Genomic DNA, 26,987 nt, shown 5'->3' on the forward strand with positions numbered 1-26,987 from the left:
GATTTTTAATCTGTATTTAGACCATCTGAAGAGATATGTTAATATTCTGTATACATTACCATTTGTAATATTTACAGAGTTTGGGGTCACTAAGATTGATAATATTACAATATCAAATAAATGCTGTTCTTTTGAACTTTCCATTCATGCTGAAAAAAGCAACATAATTTTTTTCAACACTGATAATAATAAGAAATGTTCTCAGCATATTAGATTGATTTCTGAAGGATCACGTGACACTGAAGACAGGAGTAATGGCTGCTGAAAATTTGGCTTTGCCATCACAAGAATAAATTACATTTATATTACATTAAAATATAAACTATTTTAATTAGAAGAAATCATTTTAAATTGTAATAATATTCTACAATATTACTGTTTTTACTTTAACTTATAAATGCAGCTTTGGTGAGCATAAGAGACTTCTTTCAAAACCATTAAAAAATGTACTGCCCCTAAACTTTTGAATGGCAGTTTATGTGTATATATTTGTGTGTGTCACTCACTCAAACTTGCAAATGGGAGTGTGCGATTGAGACGAGTCTCTAAGCAGGATTACAGAAGTTGACACAGACATGTCCGACTCTTTTGTCAGCTAAAATCACAGCAGAGTTCACCCTCACAGCATCTGCACACGCGGCAGCTGCTGTCTGCTAGCGCGGGCCTTTGTGTCCACTCGCCGTCCCATAAGTCTTCTGTCTACACTTATTGTGTCCCTCGGCCAATCAGCATCAAAGCTCTGTCCGTCTGCTCTTCTGCTATTCGCTGAGTGAAGGCAGCCATTGTATTATTGAACCCTTGGTGTCTTACAAAACCTTGCTCACTTTTGCTGGACAAAGGACCAACATGGGACAGATGTTATGTTGAAAACACCCCCACGATCTTGAAGATTCCTATTCAAGAAAGTTCATTAAAACTCTCTACTCCCTGTTTTAAGGTCTTTTTTGTGGGTGGTTTGTATGAGGAAATTTGTTTTCCAGTTTCCACTCAGAAGTTTAGACACCTGTAGCTGGAAGTGTTTCTATGGCCGTAAGCTTATTTTAGGGTGTGTGACAGCATTGCCTGTTTGTGTGTGTGCGTTTTTTTTTTTTTTTGTCTCCTCACAAATAAGATTCCACGTTTTAACAATCTTTATACACCATGACTATCATCCTGAATGGATATCGAATACTGACTAACCGTGAAGTGGGACAATTGAATTAAACCCTTCAGAGAGCTGAAGTGTGCTCTGAATCTTCCCAAAACCCGTGAATTACGCTCTTCTAAAGACTGAAAGATTTTGACAAGCAGCTCTGCCTATGTGAGGCCCACCAACGTGGTTCCCTGTGGCCCAGATTTATCTTTATTTAATTCATTTAGCTGAATTGCTTGAAATTAAGCATGCCAGGGAAATTTGAACCTGAAACAATTACTACAAATTAACTCGATTTTAATATGAGTGGTACTTGTCTGTGCAAAACATGTTGGAAGATGCAAGACATGTCCCAAATTATGCATTATATGCTACACACTTATACCCTGCATTGTCTATCTAGTGTATGAATTTGATGTTATTTTGTCATCCAGCATTAAGTCAAGTCAAGTCAAGTCACCTTTATTTATATAGCGCTTTTAACAATACAGATTGTGTCAAAGCAACTGAACAGCATTAATTAGGAAAATAGTGTGTCAATAATGCAAAATGACAATAGTAAACACTAATTTTCCAGTTAAAGACAGTTCATCATTGAATCAGTGATGTCTTCATTCAGCTCAGTTCAGTTTAAATAGTATATGTGCAATCAAGTCAACGATATCGCTGGAAATGAAGTGTACCCAACTAAGCAAGCCAGAGGCGACAGCGGCAAGGAACCAAAACTCCATCGGTGACAGAATGGAGAAAAAACCTTGGGAAAAACCAGTCTCAGTCGGGGTGCCAGTTCTCCTCTATATGATCATATTTTCTTGACCTGGTAAGGACTCTAGCCGCTGCATTTTGGACTACCTGTAGCTTGTTTATTGAAGATGCAGGACAACCACCTAGCAGTGCATTACAATAGTCCAGTCTAGAGGTCATGAATGCATGAACTAGCTTTTCTGCATCAGACATTAGATTCTGACAGTCTCTGTCTTTCTACTATGTAAGGAAAGCTGTTGAGTGTGTGAGTGTCCAACATTCCACACTTCTTTTTTTTCAGTTAAGTGCATCATCTGGGTATTTGAAGTGCACTTTTACTTCTTGGAATTGTTACTGCTACTGTATGCAGTTGTTCTGAGTGGGTTTTAGCATGTTCCTATAGGTGGTTGCTAGTGTAGCTAGAGTGTTCCGTGTTGAAGATTGTTTCTATGTTTTGTTTCTATGTGTTCTTTTAATTTGCCTTGATCATTAGTGAAGTTCCCCCACCTGTTGCTTAGAGAATGGCACAGTGTTCTCTTCTGGGATTAATAATCTGTTCAGGATAGGTTTGGATTTAATTAGCTTTGGCCCATGGAACATAATCTCAGACCACAGAGGACTACAACACATGTAGAAGTCCCTGTTTGAACTCTTATGAACTCACACAAAGACAAACATACACATATTCTTTTGATGTATTTTTACACTGTTTTCTTTACTGTGGTTAGGCAACAATCTCATATGTGAAAGAAAATGACTTTCAAAAGTACATTATGCTGTCTAACCTGCTCAGGTAATTACTACCTGTTTGCCCGACATTAGTTTTGCACATTCAGGCTCGCCCTGTACACCCATAATGCCACATACAACAAATAAATGATGCTAGAGTTTTTCTCAAAAATGGCTTAATGTTTCTGGTCCTCTACGTATTAATATTTGTTTGTTTGTTTGTTTTTTAGCTGGTTTCAATTGGTTAATTAATACAACCAGTCCTTAAAGGTAACTACTGAAATTGAGAATGTAAGGGATAAGATGAATTCTTTTTGTTTAACTTTTGATACATAAATAGGATTTGGTTGCCTTTGTGTGTTACCTACAATCAGTGTTAGGGGAAGTTATGCATTACAATATTGCATAAAAAAGTAACTAAAATTGTGTTACTTGGTTACTTTTTATGGAAAGTAATGCTTTACGTTACTTTTGCATTCCGTTTTGTCACCTGGGATGGGCTTAATTGTTTATTTTTAATAACAAAAACCCCAAAAGTAATTTTTTTGGCAACTGTAAAGGCCCTTTCACACCAAAAGTGAAATTACTAAGCCTCAGGCTAAAGGAAGTGCCTCTGCCTTTGTTTCTCACTCCCAATTTCTCTCAACATGGGGGACAGGAGAGATGTGAGTGAATAGATGGGGAAACAAAGTTACTTGCATTACTTATTTGGAAAAGTAACTCAGATATTTTCTTGTAAATTTTATGCGTTACTTTACTTGTACGTAACTCGCATTACTTGTAATGCGTAACCCCCAACTCTGTCTGCAATCACGCTTGCTACATTAACGACTCAAGACAATTGTGCATTACATTTAATATTCAGATTTGATTTCTGTATCAGATTGTCATAATAAAATGCATAACACTCTCCACAAGATTCCTGTAACACATCTCTAAAATACTTGCTCATGCCAAAATTGCTGTTTGTGATATGACAGTCTATAAATGTTCCTAAATATTTAAAACTACTGGCTGTAGCCTATTTGTAATGCAGTTGAAGAAAGTGATGGGAACATGGAGTATCCTCACCATCTCCACTGTAAATGTGATCTCTTGGCCATTCAGTGAGAGGGAATATGAGAGAGGGACAGGAGGGTGGGAGTATGGAAGCAGATTAGACTCAATAATAATTCACGCAAAAGACACGATGCACACATGTGTATCCCAATTCACATGCATGAAACCCAATTCACGTGCACGAAAAAAATATATATATTCACAAAAACCAATTCACGTGCACAAAATATTGTCATGCATATTTGTCAAATATTTCATGCATGTGAATTGGGATACGCATGTGTGCATCGTGTCTTTTGCGTGAATTATTATTGAGTCTAATCTGCTTCCATATGGGAGTAATGTATACAGCAGTTCACGGTCTGTGAAACGAGCTTGTGTGAGATCAGCCACAGCCATTAAGACAGACATGCTAACGCTAACACGAGAGAGCCATGGAGCCTCACCGGTCTGCGAGTAAGTGTTTGCTAATTGCACACACACAGGGCTTTCGTGTAACCATGCATGTTTTGTGAGAGGGGGATGGGCAGTGCTTTTGTCAGTGTGTGTTCTGTGGCTAACACTAGCTTCAGTGCAGGACTGATCAGATTCTGCTTTGCATGGAAACACACTTGTTTCTAGGGAGGACGTGCATGCTGGTGATGTGCAGATGGTGCATGTTCTCAATTCTAAACAGATATGCACCAAAATCAGGCTGTGAAGAACATGCTAGATGCATGCATTTGGAATTATGCAATTACTAATGCTTTATTTAAAGAGTATATCTTTCTAAATCTTGTCATCTTTTAAGGCTTTTATGTTTATATTGATGTGATACAGAGTACATCTTGTCTCATTACCTTATTTCATTGCACCAAATATTCTAAGTGACTTCATGCATCTGTTATTTTAAGTGTTTTCCCATTTTGCATGTGATAAATGCAAATAATGCTTATGTTTGTCACAGTAAGAATACACCCTCTGATAGGCACAGCAAATGCTTCAATGCATTGCTGTCATGTGCAGTTGAGTTGTTGTGTGATGTCACTTCTTCCACATCAGCACTCCGGTTTGTTTTGGTCAGACCTCCATTGGAAATGTCACATGACTGTGAAGGAATGCCCCCATCCTCTTAGTCACATGACGTCACTCTTAGAGTGGCGTGAAAGCCGTCTACATGCTCAGATAGTCCTAACACTGAGTGTTCTGGTCTGGGTTGAATAGATTGCGACAGAAGGACCAGACGTGGGTCACTGCACACTCAAACCTAATAAAAAGCCTTTTGTCCTGCATTGTGTCTTTGTAAACCTCAGCTGGCAGGCTAGCTATAGGAATGACACAAGGTCAAGGAATGTTTGCTTTTTATGTGAACTGTTCCTCATGCACCACACAGAACAAAACTCATTGCAAGAATCCATTTCTATATCCATATCTTATAGGTTTCTAAAGTTAAAATCCCATTCATTGTCTCCATAGGAATTTTTTTGCGATAAATTATAAACCATTATTGTTTTTTACAATAATCATTTTTAAACTACAGAAATTGCACTTTTTAAAACCCCTATGGGGCAAATGAATGGGAAAATGGGAGAAAGGACACTAAAAAAGTGGACAGACACTGTTGCACTCTATAGAAGAAATGATGACTGTGACTGACTACCGTTTTACAGGACAGCAAATGTCCAACCAATCAAAACTCTTAACTGCTGTTAAGTGATACACACAATGTGATAGACAAAAGTTGTGATACACAAAAGACTTGAGTTCGAGTCCCAGCTTAAGGTCTTTTCCCAGTTCTGTTCCTGTCTCCCCTCTTACTGCTTCCTGTCTCCTCTTACACTGTTCTATTGAATACCAGCAAAAACAATTAAGGTAATGAAAGACTGACTGATTGTATTTCAGGGTGAGGAAGCTGAAGGAGACGCTGGTGACAGTGCAGCAGCTGGATAAGAACATGAGTAATCTCCGTACCTGGCTTTCCCGCGTTGAGGGTGAACTGGCCAAACCCATCATTTACAGCGTCTGCCACAGTGATGAGATACAGCGCAAACTAGCAGAGCATCAGGTAATCGGTGCATTCATTAACAAAACCACAATAACTAATATATATGTTTAAAGTGCACAATGCGTTTTGAGGTAGATTTCTCTAAGCACCAATGCTTTATAGGGTGAGTATAGGTAAAGAGAGACACTAAAGCTTATTCATCTTTATCTTTAAGTGTATATTACTCCATTATTGAAAATTTACATGAAGTTTCACCTAATATGAGATGACATTGATGTAGCCTTTTGCATTACTTTGATGTCTTTGCAATGTCATCTTTCTTAGACGACTGATAGTTTGATGAGTTTTTTGGTATACACTATTCAACATTTGAAGTGGATCAAAACCTTTCATCAAAGTTGTCCTAAAACCTAAAACAAAATGTGTTCTTGTCTTGTCTTGAACTTCTTTGATCCACTTCAAATGTTGACTACTATAGGCCTACATTAGTCTTAAGGCCTATTCACACCATGAATGCTCAAGCTCTTTAAAGCAGGATGGATTTTGAAATTGCTTCCAATGATATTGCTCCTCTGTGTCGTTATGATTATAGTTGTGGTGTACACTTTCCTCTTCTCAAAGAATATGAACAATTATTAAAACTTTATAGTTATCATTATAGTTCCTGTCCTTGGTGTGAGCAGGCCTTTAGAATGTGATATTGTTGTTCTCCACTAGGACTTGCAGAGAGACATCGAACAGCATACAGAGGGTGTAGCGTCTGTTTTGACCCTGTGTGACGTTTTGCTGCATGATGCGGACGCTTGTGGCAGTGATGGAGAGAACGACTCCATTCAGCAGACTACGCTCAGCCTGGACCGCCGCTGGAGGAACATATGTGCCATGTCTATGGAGAGGAGAATGAGGTCAATACAAACACCCAAATCAGCATGTTTTGTTGCATAATGTCACGCATTTGCTTTTTTTCTCTAACCACTGTGCTCTATACTGTCCCCTGCAGGATCGAGGAGACATGGCGTCTGTGGTGCAAGTTCCTGGATGACTACTCGCGCTTTGAAGAGTGGCTGAACACGGCAGAACGTACAGCGGCCAACCCTGCCACCAAAGATGTACTCTACACCTGTGCTAAAGAGGAACTCAAAAAGTTTGAGGTCTGAATCTGTTTAAGGTTTTTTTTCACTCATAGTAGCCTGTTCATCATCTGAGTAATAGCACCAGAACTCTCATACAGATTAAAATTAATACTGAAATACACGCTTAAGAGGGTTTTCGCCGTGACGCCAAAGAAAACAATTTTTGGTTCCCCAAAGAACATTTGAGTTCTTTAAAGGACTTTCTTAGTGTAAAGAACATTTTAATAATCTAAAGAACCTTTTTTCAAGTATAAAGAACCTTTTGTGCAATGGAAAAGTTCCATGGATGTTTAAGCTTCTTCATGGAACTATAAATGGCAATAAATAACCTGTTTTTAAGAGTGTAGTGGCTTTCAAATTTGTGATTGTCTAGACGTAATCTATTGGACTATTAACACTGTTTTTAAACATACGCGCATGCAGGCGTTCCAGCGCCAGGTCCATGAGCGCCTGACACAGCTGGAGCTGGTGAACAAACAATACCGACGTCTGGCACGAGAGAACCGGACAGATGGTGCCAGTAAGCTGAAGTTGATGGTGCACGAGGGAAACCAGCGCTGGGATACGTTACAGAAGAGAGTGGCCACTGTGCTCCGCAGGTTAAAGGTCAGACTTGAGTCATACATTTCTTTTAGTCAGTTAGGAGACAATAAATTGTTCAAAAGTGACAATACAACATTTGTAATGTTACAAAAGATTTCTACTTCGAATAAATGCTGTTTTTTTTACTTTCTATTCATTAAAGAATCCTGAAAATATGTATGAAAGTTTAAATTAAAATATCAAGCAGCACAACTGTTTATATCAATAAGAAATGTTTCTTGAGCAGCAAATCAGCATATTACAATGATTTCTGAAGGATCATGTGACACCGAAGACTGAAAGTTTAGCTTTGCCATCACAGAAATAAATTTAAATAAATTAAAATAGAAAATAGTTATTTTAAATTGTAATAATATTTCGCAACATTACAGTTTTTACTGTGTTTTTAATGTGCTTTTAATCAAATACATGCAGCATTGGTGAGAATAAGAGACTTTTTTTAAAACATGAAAAAATATTGCCAACCCTATAGTTTTGAACAGTACTTTTTATTACATATTAAATTCTCAAATACTGACTGGTTTGGAAATGGCACCTAATAAACCTAAAAACCTGAGAAAATGTTAAAATTAATTGCATCTCTGACCTTCAATTCTTCGTTTCCATGACAACAAAGTGTACCTTTTTTGGGCAAACCTCAATTTTCTCAAATGTTTCTGAACTCTAAATGCTTCTCCTCTGTGCAGCACTTCACGTCTCAACGTGAAGACTTTGAAGGAACACGGGAGGGGATTCTGGTCTGGCTGACTGAAATGGACCTTCAGCTCACCAATGTTGAGCATTTTTCGGAGAGCGATATCCATGAAAAGATGCGTCAACTAAATGTACGGTACACTCTGATTTTATGTATAAAAGTCTGGTTACACAATCAGAATGGAAAATAATTTGTGATTTGACTTCCTGCAGGCATTTCAGCAGGAGATCACTCTAAACACAAATAAGATCGATGCTCTGATTGTATTTGGAGAGAACCTGATCCAGAAGAGTGCTCCGCTGGACGCCGTACTCATTGAAGATGAACTAGAGGAGCTGCACTCATACTGCCAGGAAGTATTTGGCAGAGTCGCCCGATTCCACCACCGTCTTATCAGCAGACGCCCAGTCAGTTTGAAAAGACCCATCTCACAAATGCTGAACAATACACTCTTGACTGATTACTAACTTTTACCCTTCCCACTAGGTGCTTGAGGAGGACCGAGAGTTCTCAGACAGAGACACAGATCCGGAGGACTCGGCTGATTTCAGTGGGGTGTGGGAGAGGGAGGAGGACGAGGAGGCTGCGATGAGTTCTGATGTTTCTCTAACAGTACGCCAGGCTGTGTACCAGCTGATACCACCTGCTCTAGAGCGCTCAGGGCGTGACACCCCCGTCAGTGTGGATTCAATCCCACTGGAGTGGGACCACACCGTAGATGTGGGTGGATCTTCATCTCCAGAGGATGATGAGGAGTTGACGTTCTACAGCGCCCTATCAGGTAACTCTTTAAAGACTGGTCTCTGCAGCTCTATTAAAGTGTATCTAGATCTGTCTGTCTGTGTTAGGCCGCTCTGTTAGAGTTTCTAGATCTCTGTTTTTGCTATATGTTGCACTATTAGGGTCTTTCTAGATTTCTTTGTCTCTTACATGACACTCTGTTAGAGTGCCCAGATAGTTAGAGTCTAACTCTGTTAGAGTATATCTAGTATATCTAGTAATCTGCCGCTCTGTTGATCTCTTTATCTGCTATCTACTGCACTTGTAGGTAAATGTCGTAAATGTCGTGCTGCTTGTTTAAAGAGAATCTAGATCTCTGTCTGTTATTGGATTCTCTATGTGAGTGTTTTAGATGTCCTTGTATACTATCCAGTGCTGTATTAGTGTATATAGATGCACTAGTAATCTGTAATGCTGTATCTAGATCTCTTTATCTATTATATGAGTCATTCTACAATTTAGGGTACATTTCATGTCCATTGATGATCATAACAATTTTCTTGACAAAAATAATATTTTATTACTTGAAATTACCTTGATGTCCCTTAAATTACCGTTTTTGCAGTGTCCATTTTTTTGTCATTGGGTTTTGAGTTCAAAGTAATTATTTTTAAAAATTGAGGGAATTTTCTAAAACGTTACTGAGCTCTAAATGCTTCTCCTCTGTGCAGCACTTCACATCCCAGCGTGAAGACTTTGAAGGAACAAGGGAGGGGATTCTGGTCTGGCTGACTGAAATGGACCTTCAGCTCACCAATGTGGAGCATTTTTCAGAGAGTGATATCCATGAAAAGATGCGTCAACTAAACGTCAGTACACTCTGATTTTATGTAAAAATTGCTATTGTAACTATTAAACAGTTAAACAGGTTGAATAAGTCTGGTCACACAGTCAGAGTGAAAAATAATTTGTTATTTGATTCCTGCAGGCATTTCAGCAGGAGATCACTCTAAACACAAATAAGATCGATGCTCTGATTGTATTTGGAGAGAACCTGATCCAGAAGAGTGCTCCGCTGGACGCCGTACTCATTGAAGATGAACTAGAGGAGCTGCACTCATACTGCCAGGAAGTATTTGGCAGAGTCGCCCGATTCCACCACCGTCTTATCAGCAGACGCCCAGTCAGTTTGAAACGACTCATCTCACAAACACTGAACGATACTCTCCTGACTTGATTACTGACTTTAACCCTTCCCACTTTTTTCTTCTCATAGGTGCGTGAGGAGGACCGAGAGTTCTCAGACAGAGACACAGATCCGGAGGACTCGGCTGATTTCAGTGGGGTGTGGGAGAGGGAGGAGGACGAGGAGGCTGCGATGAGTTCTGATGTTTCTCTAACAGTACGCCAGGCTGTGTACCAGCTGATACCACCTGCTCTAGAGCGCTCAGGGCGTGACACCCCCGTCAGTGTGGATTCAATCCCACTGGAGTGGGACCACACCGTAGATGTGGGTGGATCTTCATCTCCAGAGGATGATGAGGAGTTGACGTTCTACAGCGCCCTATCAGGTAACTCTTTAAAGACTGGTCTCTGCAGCTCTATTAAAGTGTATCTAGATCTGTCTGTCTGTGTTAGGCCGCTCTGTTAGAGTTTCTAGATCTCTGTTTTTGCTATATGTTGCACTATTAGGGTCTTTCTAGATTTCTTTGTCTCTTACATGACACTCTGTTAGAGTGCCCAGATAGTTAGAGTCTAACTCTGTTAGAGTATATCTATCACTGTCTGTAATCTGCCGCTCTGTTGATCTCTTTATCTGCTATCTACTGCACTTGTAGGTAAATGTCGAGCTCTTTTTGCTGCTTGTTTAAAGAGAATCTAGATCTCTGTCTGTTATTGGATTCTCTATGTGAGTGTTTTAGATGTCCTTGTATACTATCCAGTGCTGTATTAGTGTATATAGATGCACTAGTAATCTGTAATGCTGTATCTAGATCTCTTTATCTATTATATGAGTCATTCTACAATTTAGGGTACATTTCATGTCCATTGATGATCATAACAATTTTCTTGACAAAAATAATATTTTATTACTTGAAATTACCTTGATGTCCCTTAAATTACCGTTTTTGCAGTGTCCATTTTTTTGTCATTGGGTTTTGAGTTCAAAGTAATTATTTTTAAAAATTGAGGTCAATATTAGCATATTAAATGAATTTCTAAAAAAATATTTCTTTCTGCAATATTTATTTCCACAACTTTCTGTCAACTGTGTTACTAACTGTACAACCACCTGCAACTAAGAAATGGCTGATATAGTTAAAAAACACCAAATGGTGTAGAAACAATTAGTACATTTGACAAACAATTCCAAAGAAATGGACAATAACACACTGAATTACAGGAAATGTGCAATTTTTAAGTATAGGAAAAACTGAAATAGTATTTTCTTGGAAAACTCCAATAATTTTTATTTGTAACTTTGAAAAATCTCTTTTCAGTGTTATTTTAAAATGGCGTTTTAATGCTTAAGCTTGGCAAGTAGCATATGTTGCACTGATGAAATATATGAAGAAACCAATAGTCTTTTTGTTGAGAAAGCATGTTGTTTTTGCATTTTTCATTGCTGTGAAATGTACCCCAATTATCGAATGATCCATATGATGAATTAGATTGGTGTATCTAGAGCTGTTATTCAATGCTCTAGTAGTGTATCTGCTGTACATCTTCTTGTTTTCTGCCTCCCTGTTATACTGTATCTAGATCTCTGTCTGTTAAATGACTCTCTATTAGTCTAGATTATTTTGTCTCTAGATCACTGTCTGTCTGCCACTCTTCTGTTGCAGATGTAGAAGTCACTGAGAGCTCTCAGTCATTTATTAAAGCTACATCTAAAGCTCTGAAGGCTGTGTCCGGTAGGCATCAGCCTGCTGCATGCTGTCAGCACTGTCACTGCACATTACATGCGTGCTTTAGTATATGTTTCCTTCATTCATCTCTAAATATAATAGACATTTTATGCCTTGTGCTCACTGCCTGACTGCTTAACAACTTCCTCTCTCAAGCAGGTGCCCGTGTTCTTGAAATCCCGTGATGCTTGTTTTTATGTTTGCCAAGAGTCTTCTCCTGCATGTGTCGCAGTACATGTTCAAACAGATGTTTTTCATAATGCACGTCAGTTTTGCAACCAATTGCATCTTTATTCTTTTTTTGTTTTCTGTAGCATGTTGTGCAACTGAGTGATGACTTCCTGCATCGTTGTTTTAAGTGATATAAGGAGTTAAAATATCTCTCTCTGTCTCTCGCTTAGGGGGAAGGTCAGTGGTGGAGCCGTGGCACTCTCCTGATGCGCCAGACAGGAAGCGAGCGAACAGAGAAATCATACGCAGTCTCACATCTTCACCCACTGACACCAGCGCTCAGTACCACCCACAGGCCTATGTGAGTCCTCACACACGCATCACACTCAGTAACACACATTAACATTGGCGCACACATATAAACATATTTTGTGTTGTATTTCCTCTTTCTCTCCAGGATAAACTCATGTCTGAGTGTGCTGGCAGTATAGACAGTATAAAGCGAGTGAAACTGATTCTGAGCGAGGAAGAACAACTGGACGATCATGGTTTGACGGCACTCTCTGCAGCTGATAAGACAGGTATTGCTATTTGTAATACTTTTACAGAAATGTTCATACATGAGTTGAGTTTCAGTCATATCTGACCTTTGCACTCTGATCTGTGGCGTCAGGTGTGATCGAACGATGGGAGCTCCTGCAGGTGCAGTCGTGCAGCATGCCGCAGGATCTTCAGCAGTGGCACAAACTCAACTCTGACCTAACTGATGTCATGGCATGGTTGGACACTGTGATGCCTGAGCTAGAGAAGCTTCAAACTCTAGAGCCAAAAATCACCATCAGAGACATGGAGAGCAATATCCACAAACTAAAGGTACTTACTTACAGAGACATTTAGAGAGTGATAGGATCGGACACAAACAAAGTTTATAAAACAATGCACTTGAGAGAGTGCATTTTTATTAATAATTTATATTTATATATTTTAAATATACACTGCCGTTCAAAAGTTTGGGATCAGTACTATTTTTAATGTTTTTAAAAGAAGTTTCTTCTGCTCATCAGGGCTGCATTTATTTGGTCAAAAATACAGAAAAAACAGCAATATTGTGAAATATTATTGCAATTTTAAATTTCTCTGTTTTCAATGTGAATATATTGTAAAATACAATTTATTCCTGTGATGCAAACCTGATCACAGAAATAAAAAAAGCATCGAAGGTTCCAAAAAATATTAAGCAACACAACTGTTTCCAACATCGATCATAAATCAGCATATTAGATTGGAATGATTTCTGAAGGATCATGTGACACTGAAGACTGGAGTAGTGATGATGAAAATTCAGCTTTGCATCACAGGAATAAATAATTTTTTTAAGTATATTAAAATAGAAAACAGTTCATTTAAATTGTTATAATTTCACTATTTTACTGTTTTTTTCTGTATTTTTTATCAAATAAACACAGCCTTAGTGAGCAGAATAGACTTAAGCAACATTAAAAATCTTACTTAGCACAAATTTTTGAACAGTACTGTAAAGATTTCTTTTTCAAATAAATGTTGTTCTTTTGAACTTTCTATTCATCAAAGAATCCTGAAAAAATGTATCATGGTATTCACAAAAATATTAAGCAGCACAACTGTTTTCAATATTTATAATAATATGAATATAAAAGTTTTTTTTTTTTTTGAGCATCAAATCAGCATATTAGAATGATTTCTGAAGGATCATATGACACTGAAGACTGGAGTAATGGCTGTTGTAAATTCAGCTTTGACATCACCTAAATAAATTAAAAACTGATTTTTGTTTATTGCAATAATTTTTCACAATATTATTGTTTTTACTGTATTTTTTGTCAAATAAATGCAGCTTTGGTGAGCAAACATTTGAATGGTAGTGTGTATTATTTAGGCATATACCTTATAGGTTCATTTTCTCATTTTGTTTTTCATAAGGACATGCAGAGGATTTTTAACGGCTACAAATCAGTGATGATTGGTGTTAATCTCAGTGGGCGGGGCTTCCAGCACGGAGACAGCGCCGAACTATGCGAACTGCGTGAGAATCTGCAGGCAGCCAATCAGAAATGGACACAGGCCTGTGTGGCCCTAGACAGCTGGGAACACCGACTGCATCAAGCACTCATGGAGTGCCAGGTGAGGAAAAACAAGCTCGAAAAGTGACACTGATCCCAGAGTTAAGACACTACAGCAAAGTACCATGAATGTTTTGTTTTGCAACTGCAACACAAGATGCTTTTAGTAAGCTCATGTCTCTGCACCTTCACACACTTGCACTTGTTACTTTTTGTGTTGGTGAGATTTTATCTCAGGATACAAAACCATTAAACCACAAAGTTGTTTTTTTTTAGTTGTTTGTTGAAAAAGGTTTTAGAAATGCTGGGGTACACGTTGTTCTTAAAGCTACAGCATACCGTGACAGACTTGTATAAAATGTAATTAAATTGTAATTATCATTTAAAGGGGTCATATGATGCTATTTTAAAGATCATTATTTTGTGTATTTGGTGTAACATAATATGTTGACATGCTTTAATGTTCAAAGAACACATTATTTTTCAAATACTGTACATTATTGTAGGTCCTCTATGCCCCGCCTCTCTCAAACGCTTCGTTTTCTACAAAGCCCCCTCCTTTGACAAGCGCAGTCCGCTCTGATTGGCCAGCTGACCCAGTGCATTCTGATTGGCCGAACACCACAAGCACTCGTCGGAAATGTAACGCCCCTTACCATAATCACGAGCAGATCTTCTTTATGCACCAAGAGCTTGTAACACTCCAAAGAGAAAGGAAAACTTGAAATCGCATCATATGACCCCTTTAATAAAATAAAAAAAAGCCAGCTTGTGGGGGCAAATTATGTGCTATTTTTTCCTGTAACTTCCTTTAGGGCTTTTGTAAAGATGACCTGTGAGAAACACAGACTCATCTGTTTATTCCATTTTCTTTTTCACAGGAGTTTCACGAGACTCTTCACTCTCTGCTGCTGTGGTTAGCTAAAGCAGAAAGCCAGCGCTACATGGTCAACATCCATGACCAAAACACAGACCTCAACATCCTGCAAGAGCATCGAGACACGCTCAAGGTAGAATAGTGTGCTTGTGTGCTGTTATTGTACAATACATAATAATGCCCCCACAAAAATTTGATGAAAAAACGATTAATTGTGGGACAAAATTTCTTCATATCTTAATATATGGGTTGTTGTTATCTGTGCATAACAGGCTGTTCAGCAGGACTTACAGTCTCGTGAGAGGGAGGTGCACTGCCTGCAGGAGATCTCCTCACAGATCCTGCTACAGCACCAGGGAGAAGACACTCTGGAGGCCAAAGAGAAGGTTCACGTCATCAGCAACAAGTTACGACTGCTGATCAGACAGATTGCACACGATCTGCACACGCTGCAAAGCAGACTGGTACGTTTCATCCAGTCTCACACACACAAGCACAAGCTTTCTCTGCAGGCCAGGCGGGTTTCACTCTCACACACTGATGTTTTGATCCTTTATGTTCTATTGCAGGACTCAGCTGATCCAAATGTGGGCAGGACAGCATCAACACAACAGCAGGTACAGAAACACTCTCTGCATTAACACCCTGTTCAGACTGGAAATTACAAAGCTCTGACTTCATAATATAGATTTTGTCTTCTAACGCTGCTCTTGGGGAGTTTGGTTTTGAAAGTATCAGTAAATGAGGGTTTTCTAAGAATCTCTAGTCTGTGTTTATCATGATTACTTGATGGTATAACAAACACTGAGTCATTTCTCTGATCTCTCTAGGAAGCCGCAGGAGTTCAGGCTGTTACACGGGGATCTCCTGCGAGTGTCAGGTACACACTGATAGTATTACTATGCATCTGTGTTCTGTCGTGAGATTTTGCGATCTTGTATGACCTTGCTGAAGTTGATTTCTTCTAGTACTCTAATCACACCCTCTAGTTTTTCTCAATTTCACACATCTGCTCCACTTTCACCTCTCGAAATATTCAACATGTACTTTATGCTGACCTTCACAAGCCACAAAGTTAAGAAATAACTCACATTGAATTATGCATAGCTGATAAATAACATGTTGATTTTTTTAAGCAACATCCTCGTTTTAGGTTAAAGGTTCGAAAGTTTGGGTTCAGTAAGATTTTTTTTTTTTTTAAGATTAATACTTTTAATCACCAAGGATGCCTTAAATTGATCAAAATTTATAGTAAAGACAATATTAATGTTACAAAATATTTTTTTATTAATAAAAAAAAAAGATCCTTAGTTTCCACAAAAATATTAAGTTTGGGGTTGGTAAGATTTTATAATGTTTTTGAAAAACAAAAGTCTATGATGTTCACCAACGCTACATTTATCTGATCAAAGATACAGTAAAAAAGTAATAATGTTAAATATTATTACAATTAAAAATATTGTTTTGTACTATTGTGATATATTTTAAAACATACTTTATTTCTGTGATGGCAAAGTTTAATTTTCAGTGTCACATGATCTTTCAAAAATAATTTTATATAATTTAGTGGTCAAGAAACATTTATTATTATTAATGTTAAAAAAAAAACATGGTTGGCTTCTTTGATCAATAAAAAGGTAAAAAGAAAAAAATGTAACAATGTAAGTATTTACTGTCACTTTTGATCAATTTAATGCATCCTTACTGAATGTTTATTTTAAAAAATATTACTAAACCCAAACATTTTAGCAGTAGCGTAAAAAATTTAGACTGTCTAACAATAACTGTCTAACTGTCTTTCTGCAGGGCTGACAAGTCTGATTCGTCCCCAGCGAGGCCGTTCCTGTATCGTGTCCTACGTGCGGCTTTTCCCCTCCACATCTTCTTCCTGCTGCTGCTGGTTGTGGCGTGTCTGGTGCCTCTCTCAGAGGACGACTACAGCTGCACTCTCTCCAACAACTTTGCCCGATCCTTTTACCCCATGCTCCTCTACACCAATGGACCCCCACCCACATGAGAACAACTACACGTACCCTTCACTAACACACAGCCACAGCTCATTCAGTAGAGGAAATGGGGGCGTAGTCCAAGCCTCCCGGTTTACTCTCCTGTAGCAGATCCTGTAGCTCTGATTAATCTGAGTGAAAGCCCTTGTGTTTGGGATTCAGTAGATTGTCCTGCAACAATCAAATCTTGTTCCTGGATCCGAGGACTGTTGCACATGGAGAGAGATTTTTTCTGAAGCAGTCTGAAACTTTCCTCATGATGTATATTTGTATTTTTAGAGAACAGCAAGGACTCCTCATCGAAGGTGCACTCATTTTTTAATTGTATAGTATGTAGCAGGACATTCATTGAAACATTGAAATACTCCTTCACACAAATGTATTTATTTTTGACATATAAATGACAATTGAACCCTATAGGCTTTGAGTCAGCCTGTATTGTTTAACTAGAAGCCCTGTTTATATGTCTGAGTGATTGGACTTACATACAGTCTTGTTTCTAGGAGCCAGTGTAAAATGACTTGCAATGATGAATATATTTTATTTGTAGCTCTCTTAGCTACCATTTTCTTGGTCAAAGCCATGGAGGAGAGACGCAAAGAGGCATCAGGGTGTGTGCAAATGTTATGTTTAATTTATTCAGCCTAAAGTTTGGTGGCTGTGTTGTTTTCATGTGTGTGTGTGTGAATATTGTAAAACTACTGAAATTATTTAATTATAATTGGTAAATGATCTCAGTGGAGATATAAATTATATCTGATTATGTTTTATAGTTTATAGCTAGAATTTTTCAGGCAGGAAAATCTGGTACCCAGATGTGTTTGTGTCTGGTGTGTTTTGAGCTAAATGGTTAAGGTGTCTCATAGAAACACATTTCAAAAGTATCCACATGACTGTATCTGGCTTTTATTTTATTTTTAACCTACAGGAAGTCTGGAGAAAGGCCATTAGTCACTCTTTCACTCATACTAACTGCCAAAGTGTCAGAGACAGAGTTACTAAAATAGTGCTGTTCGTCTTGTTGTTTGATGTTTTTAATTGAATTGTTATAGTATAGATTACATTATGGGTCAACTAAAATAGACTATGATATAAAGTATCCATTAATCACAGAAAACATTCACTTTATTATGAATTTATTTTGCAGCAAACCTTGCACTGCCAATGTCAAACACTGGTTGAAGACAATATAAAGATGTTTGTGTTTTTTTGAGTTTGAAGTCAATTTTCCTACAAATAAACATCGTACAAATATGCACGTGTTCACTTATTTAATTCCCACATATTTATTTAATATGCAGCTGAATACAATAAAATGAATTTAGTTTTGCTACCTGTAGAAACTTACTGTTGTGTCAGTGTATCATCAGTATATTTTTTCCTGTTTAAAGCTGGTGTAATTTTTTTTTTTTTCAGTTTAACCAGATAAATAAAAGTAGGTTAATTCCCCAAAAACTGTAAACAGTGAAGCTATTAAAATGCTGTTAATTTGCACTTCGGAATGAAGGATTTCAACAGGTATAACTGATGGTCACTTTGCTTCCATGATTCTTTGTGCGACGACAGTGCCACGTTAATTTGCTTAGCAAAATGATGCAGAAGTGGTTTGCAAGGAACAAATTTTTTTGGGTCCCCTACACCCTTCATCCCTTCGAAGCACTGACTCTGGAGGGTAAACCCTTCGAAGGGATAAGGGCACTGGGATGAGCCCACCAAAATGGAAGGCAGCATTGCAACACTACTTGGTGACATGCAAAAATTATACACTGCAGCTTTAATGCAATTGCTGCTTCTCAGGACACTTCAGGTGCAGAATATGAACAAGGATGCACCGTTATTAACACTTGTAGCACCAGAAAACTCAGCTGCATCTGTAATTACACATTACAAAGTATAATATAATTTGATACACTTTTCAAGTGTTGATTGTGCATCTTAAACCAGGCTTTAAGAAAACATCTGAAAGAGGCATCAGCACTCCCAGATGTTTTTAAAAGCGTTACATTTACTGTCAGTGACAAGTACTTTATAAACCACGAGAAGCAACACAGAACAGCAAATAACAGCACACTTAAATGTCTTACAAATACACAGACACAAGAGTACAAAATGCATAAACTATTAGAAGTGTGCGTTTCATTTAGCTCGGCCAGTCTTCAGAGAAACAGTCATGGTTAAGTCAGAGGTTCTCTGACATCTTGGATGGCAAACCAAATATTTAAATGTGCAGCGTGTAATTTCGGCAATCTGTTTGAATGGCCCAAAAGGACACAACATAGCACTGGCTCAACCAATGGCGTGATTTAGGGGTGGTGCTAGCTGAGAAATGGCAGACGGGGGAGTGTTCGAATGTTGTTTAAAACAGTTTCTTGCTACTGTGTACCACAGAAATTACACACTTCACATTAAAAGGATTCCATTTGTGATTTCTTGAATACTGAAAACATGATTGGTTTGAATAAGAAGGATTCCTCTTCAGGTTGACATTATGGCATAATAGGAAAACAACAGTTCAAACTGCATTGTGTTGAAGCAAGACTGAGCGCCATTTGAAAGCCCTGTTTGGTTCAGGTTGTTGATGGTCATCTAAGTTTTTTTTTCCAGGTCTGGTTTGAATCCCCCACGACCCTACATTGGACAAGCGGCTTGGAAATTGGATTCATATCCAATGCTGCATCCAGGGAGATTTTTACCCCACAGAAGGGATACTGTCAGTCTGTGTCCATGTCCACTCGATGCAGACTAGAACGTAATGTCTTATCCACTGTCTCTTCAGCTCTAGAGAGGCAGACACACATATGTTAGCTTAGATGAGAAAACCTTGTGTGAAAAATCTCATTTTAAGAAATATATAATGATTTATTTGATTGTAGTTGAAGGAATGCTCCAGGTTCAACATGATACAGTCTATTTAATGTAGTTTGTCAAACAAACAAAAATCGTGTGAACAGGAAAGTTTTTAAAGGTAAACTTTTAAAAGGCTGCAGTTATTTAATCAAATATCAGTAATTTAGTGAAATGTTATTACAATTTAAAATAACTGTTTTCTATTTTAATATATTTCAAAATGCAATGTATTCCTGTGATGGCAAAGCTGAATTTTCAGCATCATTACTCCAGTCTTCAGTGTCACATGATCCTTCAGAAATCATTGTAATATGCTGATTTGCTGCTCAAGAACATTTCTTATTATAAGTGTTAAAAACTGTTGTGCTGCTTAATATTTTGTGTAAACCATGATTCATTTTTTCAGGATTTGTTGAAAAAATTTGTTGCTGTTTTAAAAAAAAACAAAAAAACAGCATTTATTTGAAATATAAATCTTTTTTAACATAGTAAATTATTTTGCAACGAAATCAAAGTCTTTGCTGTCACTTTTGATCAATTTAATGCATCCTTGCTGAATAAAAGTATTCATTTATTTTTATTTTTTCTGACCCCACCCTTTTGAATGGCAACCAGTTACATAAACTTAACTATCATTTGGATATCTTGTGGTTATCTTTTGATAAACTTGTGGGTGGATTTTTCACAAAATATGATTTCTGTATTACCAAAAATGGCACAATTCAACACGAGTGTGCATGTATGGATACACTCACTGTGGACTGTGCCGGGTCTCCTGGTTGCTCTCTTTCAGCGCAGGCTGCTGTCTGGATGTGTGGAGGATCTCTGTGGTCTGTTGTGTGTCCGACCGGAGAGAGGCTTTTGTGTGAGCCGCTAGCATCCGGCTGCTTTGGGATGTGTTGGCATCCAGCATCTCTAGCAGAAGATCATACAGCAGCACCACGTTTTTTCTTTTCATGGTTGACAGATGCTCGATGCCTTTGTTGCTATGGATGACAGAAGAAAGGAACAGTGAGCCAGTGAAAATTGAAACAAAATGCTGTGAAAGTATATAATACGACCCCTGTGAGATCACAAACACAGTCTGCTGTGGTACCTGAGGTGTCGAATATGTGAGAGCAGCATTAGTAGATGGGCGAGCCGGATGGACTGTTGCTGTGAGGACAAGCCTGTCATGGAGATGGTCCAAACTAGAGCGTCAGTCACAGAGTCCAGCAGCCTCAGAACCTTCCCACGGCTCTCCACATCTTCAGGAGTCTGTGGCAAGCTTGAACAGTTATCTGTTAACAAGCACACAACAGAAGTGAATCACAACATCTGATGTGGTTAAAGACAAAACAGTTAACTTTGTGATAATATGACTGAACAAAGGTTACCATCTAGCCACAACCTTTCTATAGAGTCAGCAATCAGACTGCAGTTTTAACACTGTAAAGCCTGACATACGAAATAATAGCCTGAAAAAATATATTCTTTTAATTGAACAGTCAGACAAAATATATATATATATATATATATAAACATCTGCTTATGTGGATTATGTTTTGTATCATATTTGATACGCAGGCTTTTATGGCTCATATAGTGTGATATACTGTAGTGAGAATATGGAGCTCATATGTGACCCAGGACTACAAAACCAGTCATAAGGATCAATTTTTCAATTTATACATGAATAAATAAGCTTTCCATTGATGTATGCTTTGTTAGGATAGGACAATATTTGGTCAAGATACAACTATTTGAAAATCTGGAATCTCAGGGTGCAAACAATCAAAACATTGAAATAAATTGCCTTTAAAGTTGTCCAAATGAATTTCTTAGCAATGCATATTACTAATCAAAAATTAAGTTTTTTTAAGAAATATATAATGATTTATTTGATTGTAGTTGAAGGAATGCTCCAGGTTCAACATGATACAGTCTATTTAATGTAGTTTGTCAAACAAACAAAAATCGTGTGAACAGGAAAGTTTTTAAAGGTAAACTTTTAAAAGGCTGCAGTTATTTAATCAAATATCAGTAATTTAGTGAAATGTTATTACAATTTAAAATAACTGTTTTCTATTTTAATATATTTCAAAATGCAATGTATTCCTGTGATGGCAAAGCTGAATTTTCAGCATCATTACTCCAGTCTTCAGTGTCACATGATCCTTCAGAAATCATTGTAATATGCTGATTTGCTGCTCAAGAACATTTCTTATTATAAGTGTTAAAAACTGTTGTGCTGCTTAATATTTTGTGTAAACCATGATTCATTTTTTCAGGATTTGTTGAAAAAATTTGTTGCTGTTTTAAAAAAAAACAAAAAAACAGCATTTATTTGAAATATAAATCTTTTTTAACATAGTAAATTATTTTGCAACGAAATCAAAGTCTTTGCTGTCACTTTTGATCAATTTAATGCATCCTTGCTGAATAAAAGTATTCATTTATTTTTATTTTTTCTGACCCCACCCTTTTGAATGGCAACCAGTTACATAAACTTAACTATCATTTGGATATCTTGTGGTTATCTTTTGATAAACTTGTGGGTGGATTTTTCACAAAATATGATTTCTGTATTACCAAAAATGGCACAATTCAACACGAGTGTGCATGTATGGATACACTCACTGTGGACTGTGCCGGGTCTCCTGGTTGCTCTCTTTCAGCGCAGGCTGCTGTCTGGATGTGTGGAGGATCTCTGTGGTCTGTTGTGTGTCCGACCGGAGAGAGGCTTTTGTGTGAGCCGCTAGCATCCGGCTGCTTTGGGATGTGTTGGCATCCAGCATCTCTAGCAGAAGATCATACAGCAGCACCACGTTTTTTCTTTTCATGGTTGACAGATGCTCGATGCCTTTGTTGCTATGGATGACAGAAGAAAGGAACAGTGAGCCAGTGAAAATTGAAACAAAATGCTGTGAAAGTATATAATACGACCCCTGTGAGATCACAAACACAGTCTGCTGTGGTACCTGAGGTGTCGAATATGTGAGAGCAGCATTAGTAGATGGGCGAGCCGGATGGACTGTTGCTGTGAGGACAAGCCTGTCATGGAGATGGTCCAAACTAGAGCGTCAGTCACAGAGTCCAGCAGCCTCAGAACCTTCCCACGGCTCTCCACATCTTCAGGAGTCTGTGGCAAGCTTGAACAGTTATCTGTTAACAAGCACACAACAGAAGTGAATCACAACATCTGATGTGGTTAAAGACAAAACAGTTAACTTTGTGATAATATGACTGAACAAAGGTTACCATCTAGCCACAACCTTTCTATAGAGTCAGCAATCAGACTGCAGTTTTAACACTGTAAAGCCTGACATACGAAATAATAGCCTGAAAAAATATATTCTTTTAATTGAACAGTCAGACAAAAAAATATATATATATATATATATAAACATCTGCTTATGTGGATTATGTTTTGTATCATATTTGATACGCAGGCTTTTATGGCTCATATAGTGTGATATACTGTAGTGAGAATATGGAGCTCATATGTGACCCAGGACTACAAAACCAGTCATAAGGATCAATTTTTCAATTTATACATGAATAAATAAGCTTTCCATTGATGTATGCTTTGTTAGGATAGGACAATATTTGGTCAAGATACAACTATTTGAAAATCTGGAATCTCAGGGTGCAAACAATCAAAACATTGAAATAAATTGCCTTTAAAGTTGTCCAAATGAATTTCTTAGCAATGCATATTACTAATCAAAAATTAAGTTTTGATATATTTACAGTAGGAAATTTATAAAATATCTTCATGGAACAAGAAAAATCGCTGCAAATATACCCCAGCGACTTAAGACTGGTTTTGTGGTCCAGGGCCACATATTTGAGGGGGGAAAAAAACAATTTTGACCTCCGCTTTATTTAGAGGTTCAAACTGAGCAAAAATATACAATTTGGTGTAATGTTGTTATTTATATAACGAAAAAAATAAAATGAAATTCTGATGGCTTTTAATGTGAATGTAATGTAAATCAATTATGTTTGTAACAGTATAGCAGACTACTAAATGCATAAATATCATTTGCCACTGTATATCTCCAGATAATACATCTAGTAAGATGATATTTAAATGCTTAGTTTTGTGATCAAAACATAATGCAATGCAATGCAATATAATAATGAATGAGAGATGTACAAACAAACATTCATCATATTTTAAACTCAGATTTTAACATGATTTTTCTAAAAAAAAAAGTATATTCAAATAATTCTAAGTTGCTTCAGCCCAGTAGGTGTTCTTTAAATATTACTTACAATATAAAAGTTATTCTTACATTTGCTTTATTAAAATCATTAAAGATTTCAGACCGAAAAGACATGTGTACCACAATATCGAGGACATTTTTACAATTATACTAAAAGGCCTTTGCTTTTTTTTTAAATATGATCTATCAATCAAAGTTCAGAAGGCATGTTTTTAGCAAAATTTTGATCATGTTGATTATTTAATCACGTATAAAAGATATTCATGTATCAAAGATGATACAGTAGGCTTTATAGGACAAGAGGGCGGCATTGGCAGGAGACCACTGACCAGTTATATAAATATAGATTGCATGTTGCAATTAGCATGCCCTACAGTTATGTAGAGGGAAAAAAACAAGATACAAACTGCATTTTAATCTCGCACAATAACGTACACACACACAATCAGAATAGTGTCATACTGGAGTTGAGAAGGATCATGGCTTTGAGGCAGACGTATTCCTCTCTCTGAAGCTTCAGTTCTCTGAATCTGGAGGTGGTGGCCAGCAGCATGTCAAAGATCTCCATGATGCCTTCAACACAGGTCCCTTCATCCCTGAAAGAATTAGAGAGAAAGAAAGAAAGAAAGAAAGAAAGAAAGAAAGAAAAGGTTTGAAAAAGAGATAAAAGGGAAAAGGCCAATCACTTAAGCCATAAATGTCTTGTGACTAATCACTCTGAAGCCACAAGAAAATGACATCACCACCACAAGAACATGCACAATCCCAAACTATCCTCAACTATGTCAATAAAGGAGACGGGAAGAAATTAAAGTCCATTTTACAATTTTAGGAGACTGGCACCTAAAAAAATCTGTTTTAATATAATGGAATTATATTCAAATTATTATTTATACTTTGCGTGCAAAATTATTTTGTCAGAACATACATTGTTAGGCTGTACTATTTTGCTTATAAATATATATAATTATTTATATTAAAGGGGTCATATGATGCGATTTCAAGTTTTCCTTTCTCTTTGGAGTGTTACAAGCAGTGATCACGCCTCTTCTTAAGAAGCCAAATTTAGACACAACCAATCTTAAAAATTTCCGCCCTATTTCTAAGTAAGCATTCTTGTCTAAAATTTTGGAGAAAATTGTTTTATCCAAAGAGATATTCTTTATAAAAGTTAAGAGTCAACCACGGCTACCTAAAACGCCTCGTTCTAACACGCCCCCACATATCTACGTCACGATGTGGAAATATTAGCATAATGCCGCCCAAATGTACACGCAAAGAAAGAAGGCGCGGTTTCAGTGCCATGTCAGGGAGGTGCTGTGTTTCAGTGCGAAAGCAAAAGCACTTTATTTGGCCTTCCGAAAGTAGATCTATTGTAAAAAGTTCTATACAGTATTGTAGAAGTAAACATCCACACGTGCTCCCAACAGCATGCGCAGTTTCAGGATGTGCACTAACAGTATACCGTGGCAAAGGTATTTCAAACTGCCTTTTACCCCTAAGCAAAGAACGGAAAAGAACTTTGCTGTGAGAATATCAGGGCCATGAAGGTGTGTCTACAACACATTTTGATCAAAACATTCACTATGTTCCTCTTCAGTGTGTCATCTGTGCTGTGGAGTGGGAGATTTTACCTGTTGAGTTTGAGGTCAGGTGAGAAGATGAGTTTCCCGGGATGATCCACGGATCTCCACATCAGTCCCAACATCAATATATCCAGCCAGCAGCATTCCAACAGATGCACCTGATCTGACAAAGTCAGCTCCACAAAACCTGCGAGAGGAGTAACAAACACACAAATGTCTTCCGGAACACACTCTTACACAGCTGCTTGCCCTTCAAATGCTGGAAGTGCGTGCACATACACTCACACAAAATGATTTTTATTTATTTTTAATGCTTTTTTGTCATTTCTGGAGCATGAGAGCCCCTGCTCACCATTCACTTTCACTGAATGGATAAGCAATATTCTGCTAAATTATTTTGTTTATTCCACAGGAGACCGAAAATCATTCCAGTTTGAAACAACATGAGGGTGATTGAATAATGACTGAATCCAATGAACCTTTTAGAAATTACAAGAAATCAATTTGCTAGAAATCCTTGACTTAATTACTTTATAAAAACACTTTAAACTAAAACAAAAAAATTAAAAAGCATACGCAAATGTAATATACGTTATATGAAAATGATGTAGGTAACATATACAGTATAGCAATATCACTCTCGATAAAGGATAATAAAAGTCATATATCACGTTTCCATATGGGAAAAGTTACGCATTGCTTAAAAAGTGCAATGTGTGACAAATTACGAATCAGAGTGTTTCAGGTATTTATACAAGCACACACCTGGTATCTTCTTCGCCCAGCTGATCATGAGCACCAGTTCCTTGTCAGCGAGGTTGGTTAGTGACATCATCATGCTGGCCTCCGTGTACGGCTTCTTTATTACCTCTCTCAGGTAAATCTGAGGAGGCTCCGCCTCCAGAATACAGTTGACCAACTGCTCTGGGGAGAGGCTCTGGCCACACCCCTCAGCTCTGTCCCCCGAAGGGAAGAGTGGATGAGTGGGACTGAGGGGAAATTCTAAATGAGGCTGGGAACGACCTCTGACCCCTAACGCCCCGCCTGAGCTGTCTCTGATCGGGGGGTTGCGACGATGACGAGCACCTCGGTAACTGCAGCGTTCCCGCCTCACACCTGTTCACACACACAATTACACACACGCATCAAAAGTGCACACTCAGCACAGCACACACTGTCCAATATGATAACACCTTAGTTTAAGGACCAGTTCTCACTATTGACTAGTTGCTTGTTAGCAAGCATACTGGCTGTTTATAAGTACTTATAAAGCACATATTAATATAATACTATTTTAACATAATATATAACATAATATTTTCGATAACTTAAACCGACCCCATACCTTACTAACTATTACTAAGCAGCAAATTAGGAGTTTATTAATGCAAAAGTTGTAGTTAATAGTCAGGGTTGGACTGGGACAAAAAATCGGCCCAGGCATTTATTGGTCCAGGCAGCCCACCACCATTTATAAATATTA

The 26,987-nt window shown here is 37.6% G+C and overlaps 2 protein-coding genes across 2 annotated transcripts in view; one reads left to right on the forward strand and one right to left on the reverse strand.

Moving 5' to 3' along the window:
* syne2b (spectrin repeat containing, nuclear envelope 2b) overlaps positions 1–18,286 on the forward strand; it is a 96,736-nt gene extending 78,450 nt beyond the window's left edge. Inside the window, exons 113-129 of the mRNA XM_016536231.1 lie at positions 5,546–5,708; positions 6,366–6,553; positions 6,649–6,799; positions 7,205–7,387; positions 8,071–8,208; positions 8,291–8,485; positions 8,565–8,859; positions 11,645–11,713; positions 12,109–12,239; positions 12,336–12,459; positions 12,552–12,751; positions 13,838–14,038; positions 14,859–14,987; positions 15,127–15,318; positions 15,424–15,471; positions 15,685–15,734; positions 16,661–18,286. Of these exons, the coding sequence (XP_016391717.1) occupies positions 5,546–5,708; positions 6,366–6,553; positions 6,649–6,799; positions 7,205–7,387; positions 8,071–8,208; positions 8,291–8,485; positions 8,565–8,859; positions 11,645–11,713; positions 12,109–12,239; positions 12,336–12,459; positions 12,552–12,751; positions 13,838–14,038; positions 14,859–14,987; positions 15,127–15,318; positions 15,424–15,471; positions 15,685–15,734; positions 16,661–16,871 (2,668 nt within the window). The 3' untranslated portion in view covers positions 16,872–18,286. The remainder of the gene's footprint in view (positions 1–5,545; positions 5,709–6,365; positions 6,554–6,648; positions 6,800–7,204; positions 7,388–8,070; positions 8,209–8,290; positions 8,486–8,564; positions 8,860–11,644; positions 11,714–12,108; positions 12,240–12,335; positions 12,460–12,551; positions 12,752–13,837; positions 14,039–14,858; positions 14,988–15,126; positions 15,319–15,423; positions 15,472–15,684; positions 15,735–16,660) is intronic.
* The window catches only part of LOC107726586 (estrogen receptor beta-2-like), a 12,680-nt gene continuing 3,765 nt past the window's right edge, over positions 18,073–26,987 (reverse strand). Inside the window, 8 exon segments of the mRNA XM_016536230.1 lie at positions 18,073–19,638; positions 22,327–22,557; positions 22,668–22,851; positions 24,381–24,514; positions 25,553–25,691; positions 26,270–26,357; positions 26,359–26,432; positions 26,435–26,620. Of these exon segments, the coding sequence (XP_016391716.1) occupies positions 19,572–19,638; positions 22,327–22,557; positions 22,668–22,851; positions 24,381–24,514; positions 25,553–25,691; positions 26,270–26,357; positions 26,359–26,432; positions 26,435–26,620 (1,103 nt within the window). The 3' untranslated portion in view covers positions 18,073–19,571.

Source organism: Sinocyclocheilus rhinocerous, unplaced genomic scaffold, assembly GCF_001515625.1.
Source record: "Sinocyclocheilus rhinocerous isolate Xijiao unplaced genomic scaffold, SAMN03320098_v1.1 scaffold4019, whole genome shotgun sequence".
NCBI lineage: Eukaryota > Metazoa > Chordata > Actinopteri > Cypriniformes > Cyprinidae > Sinocyclocheilus > Sinocyclocheilus rhinocerous.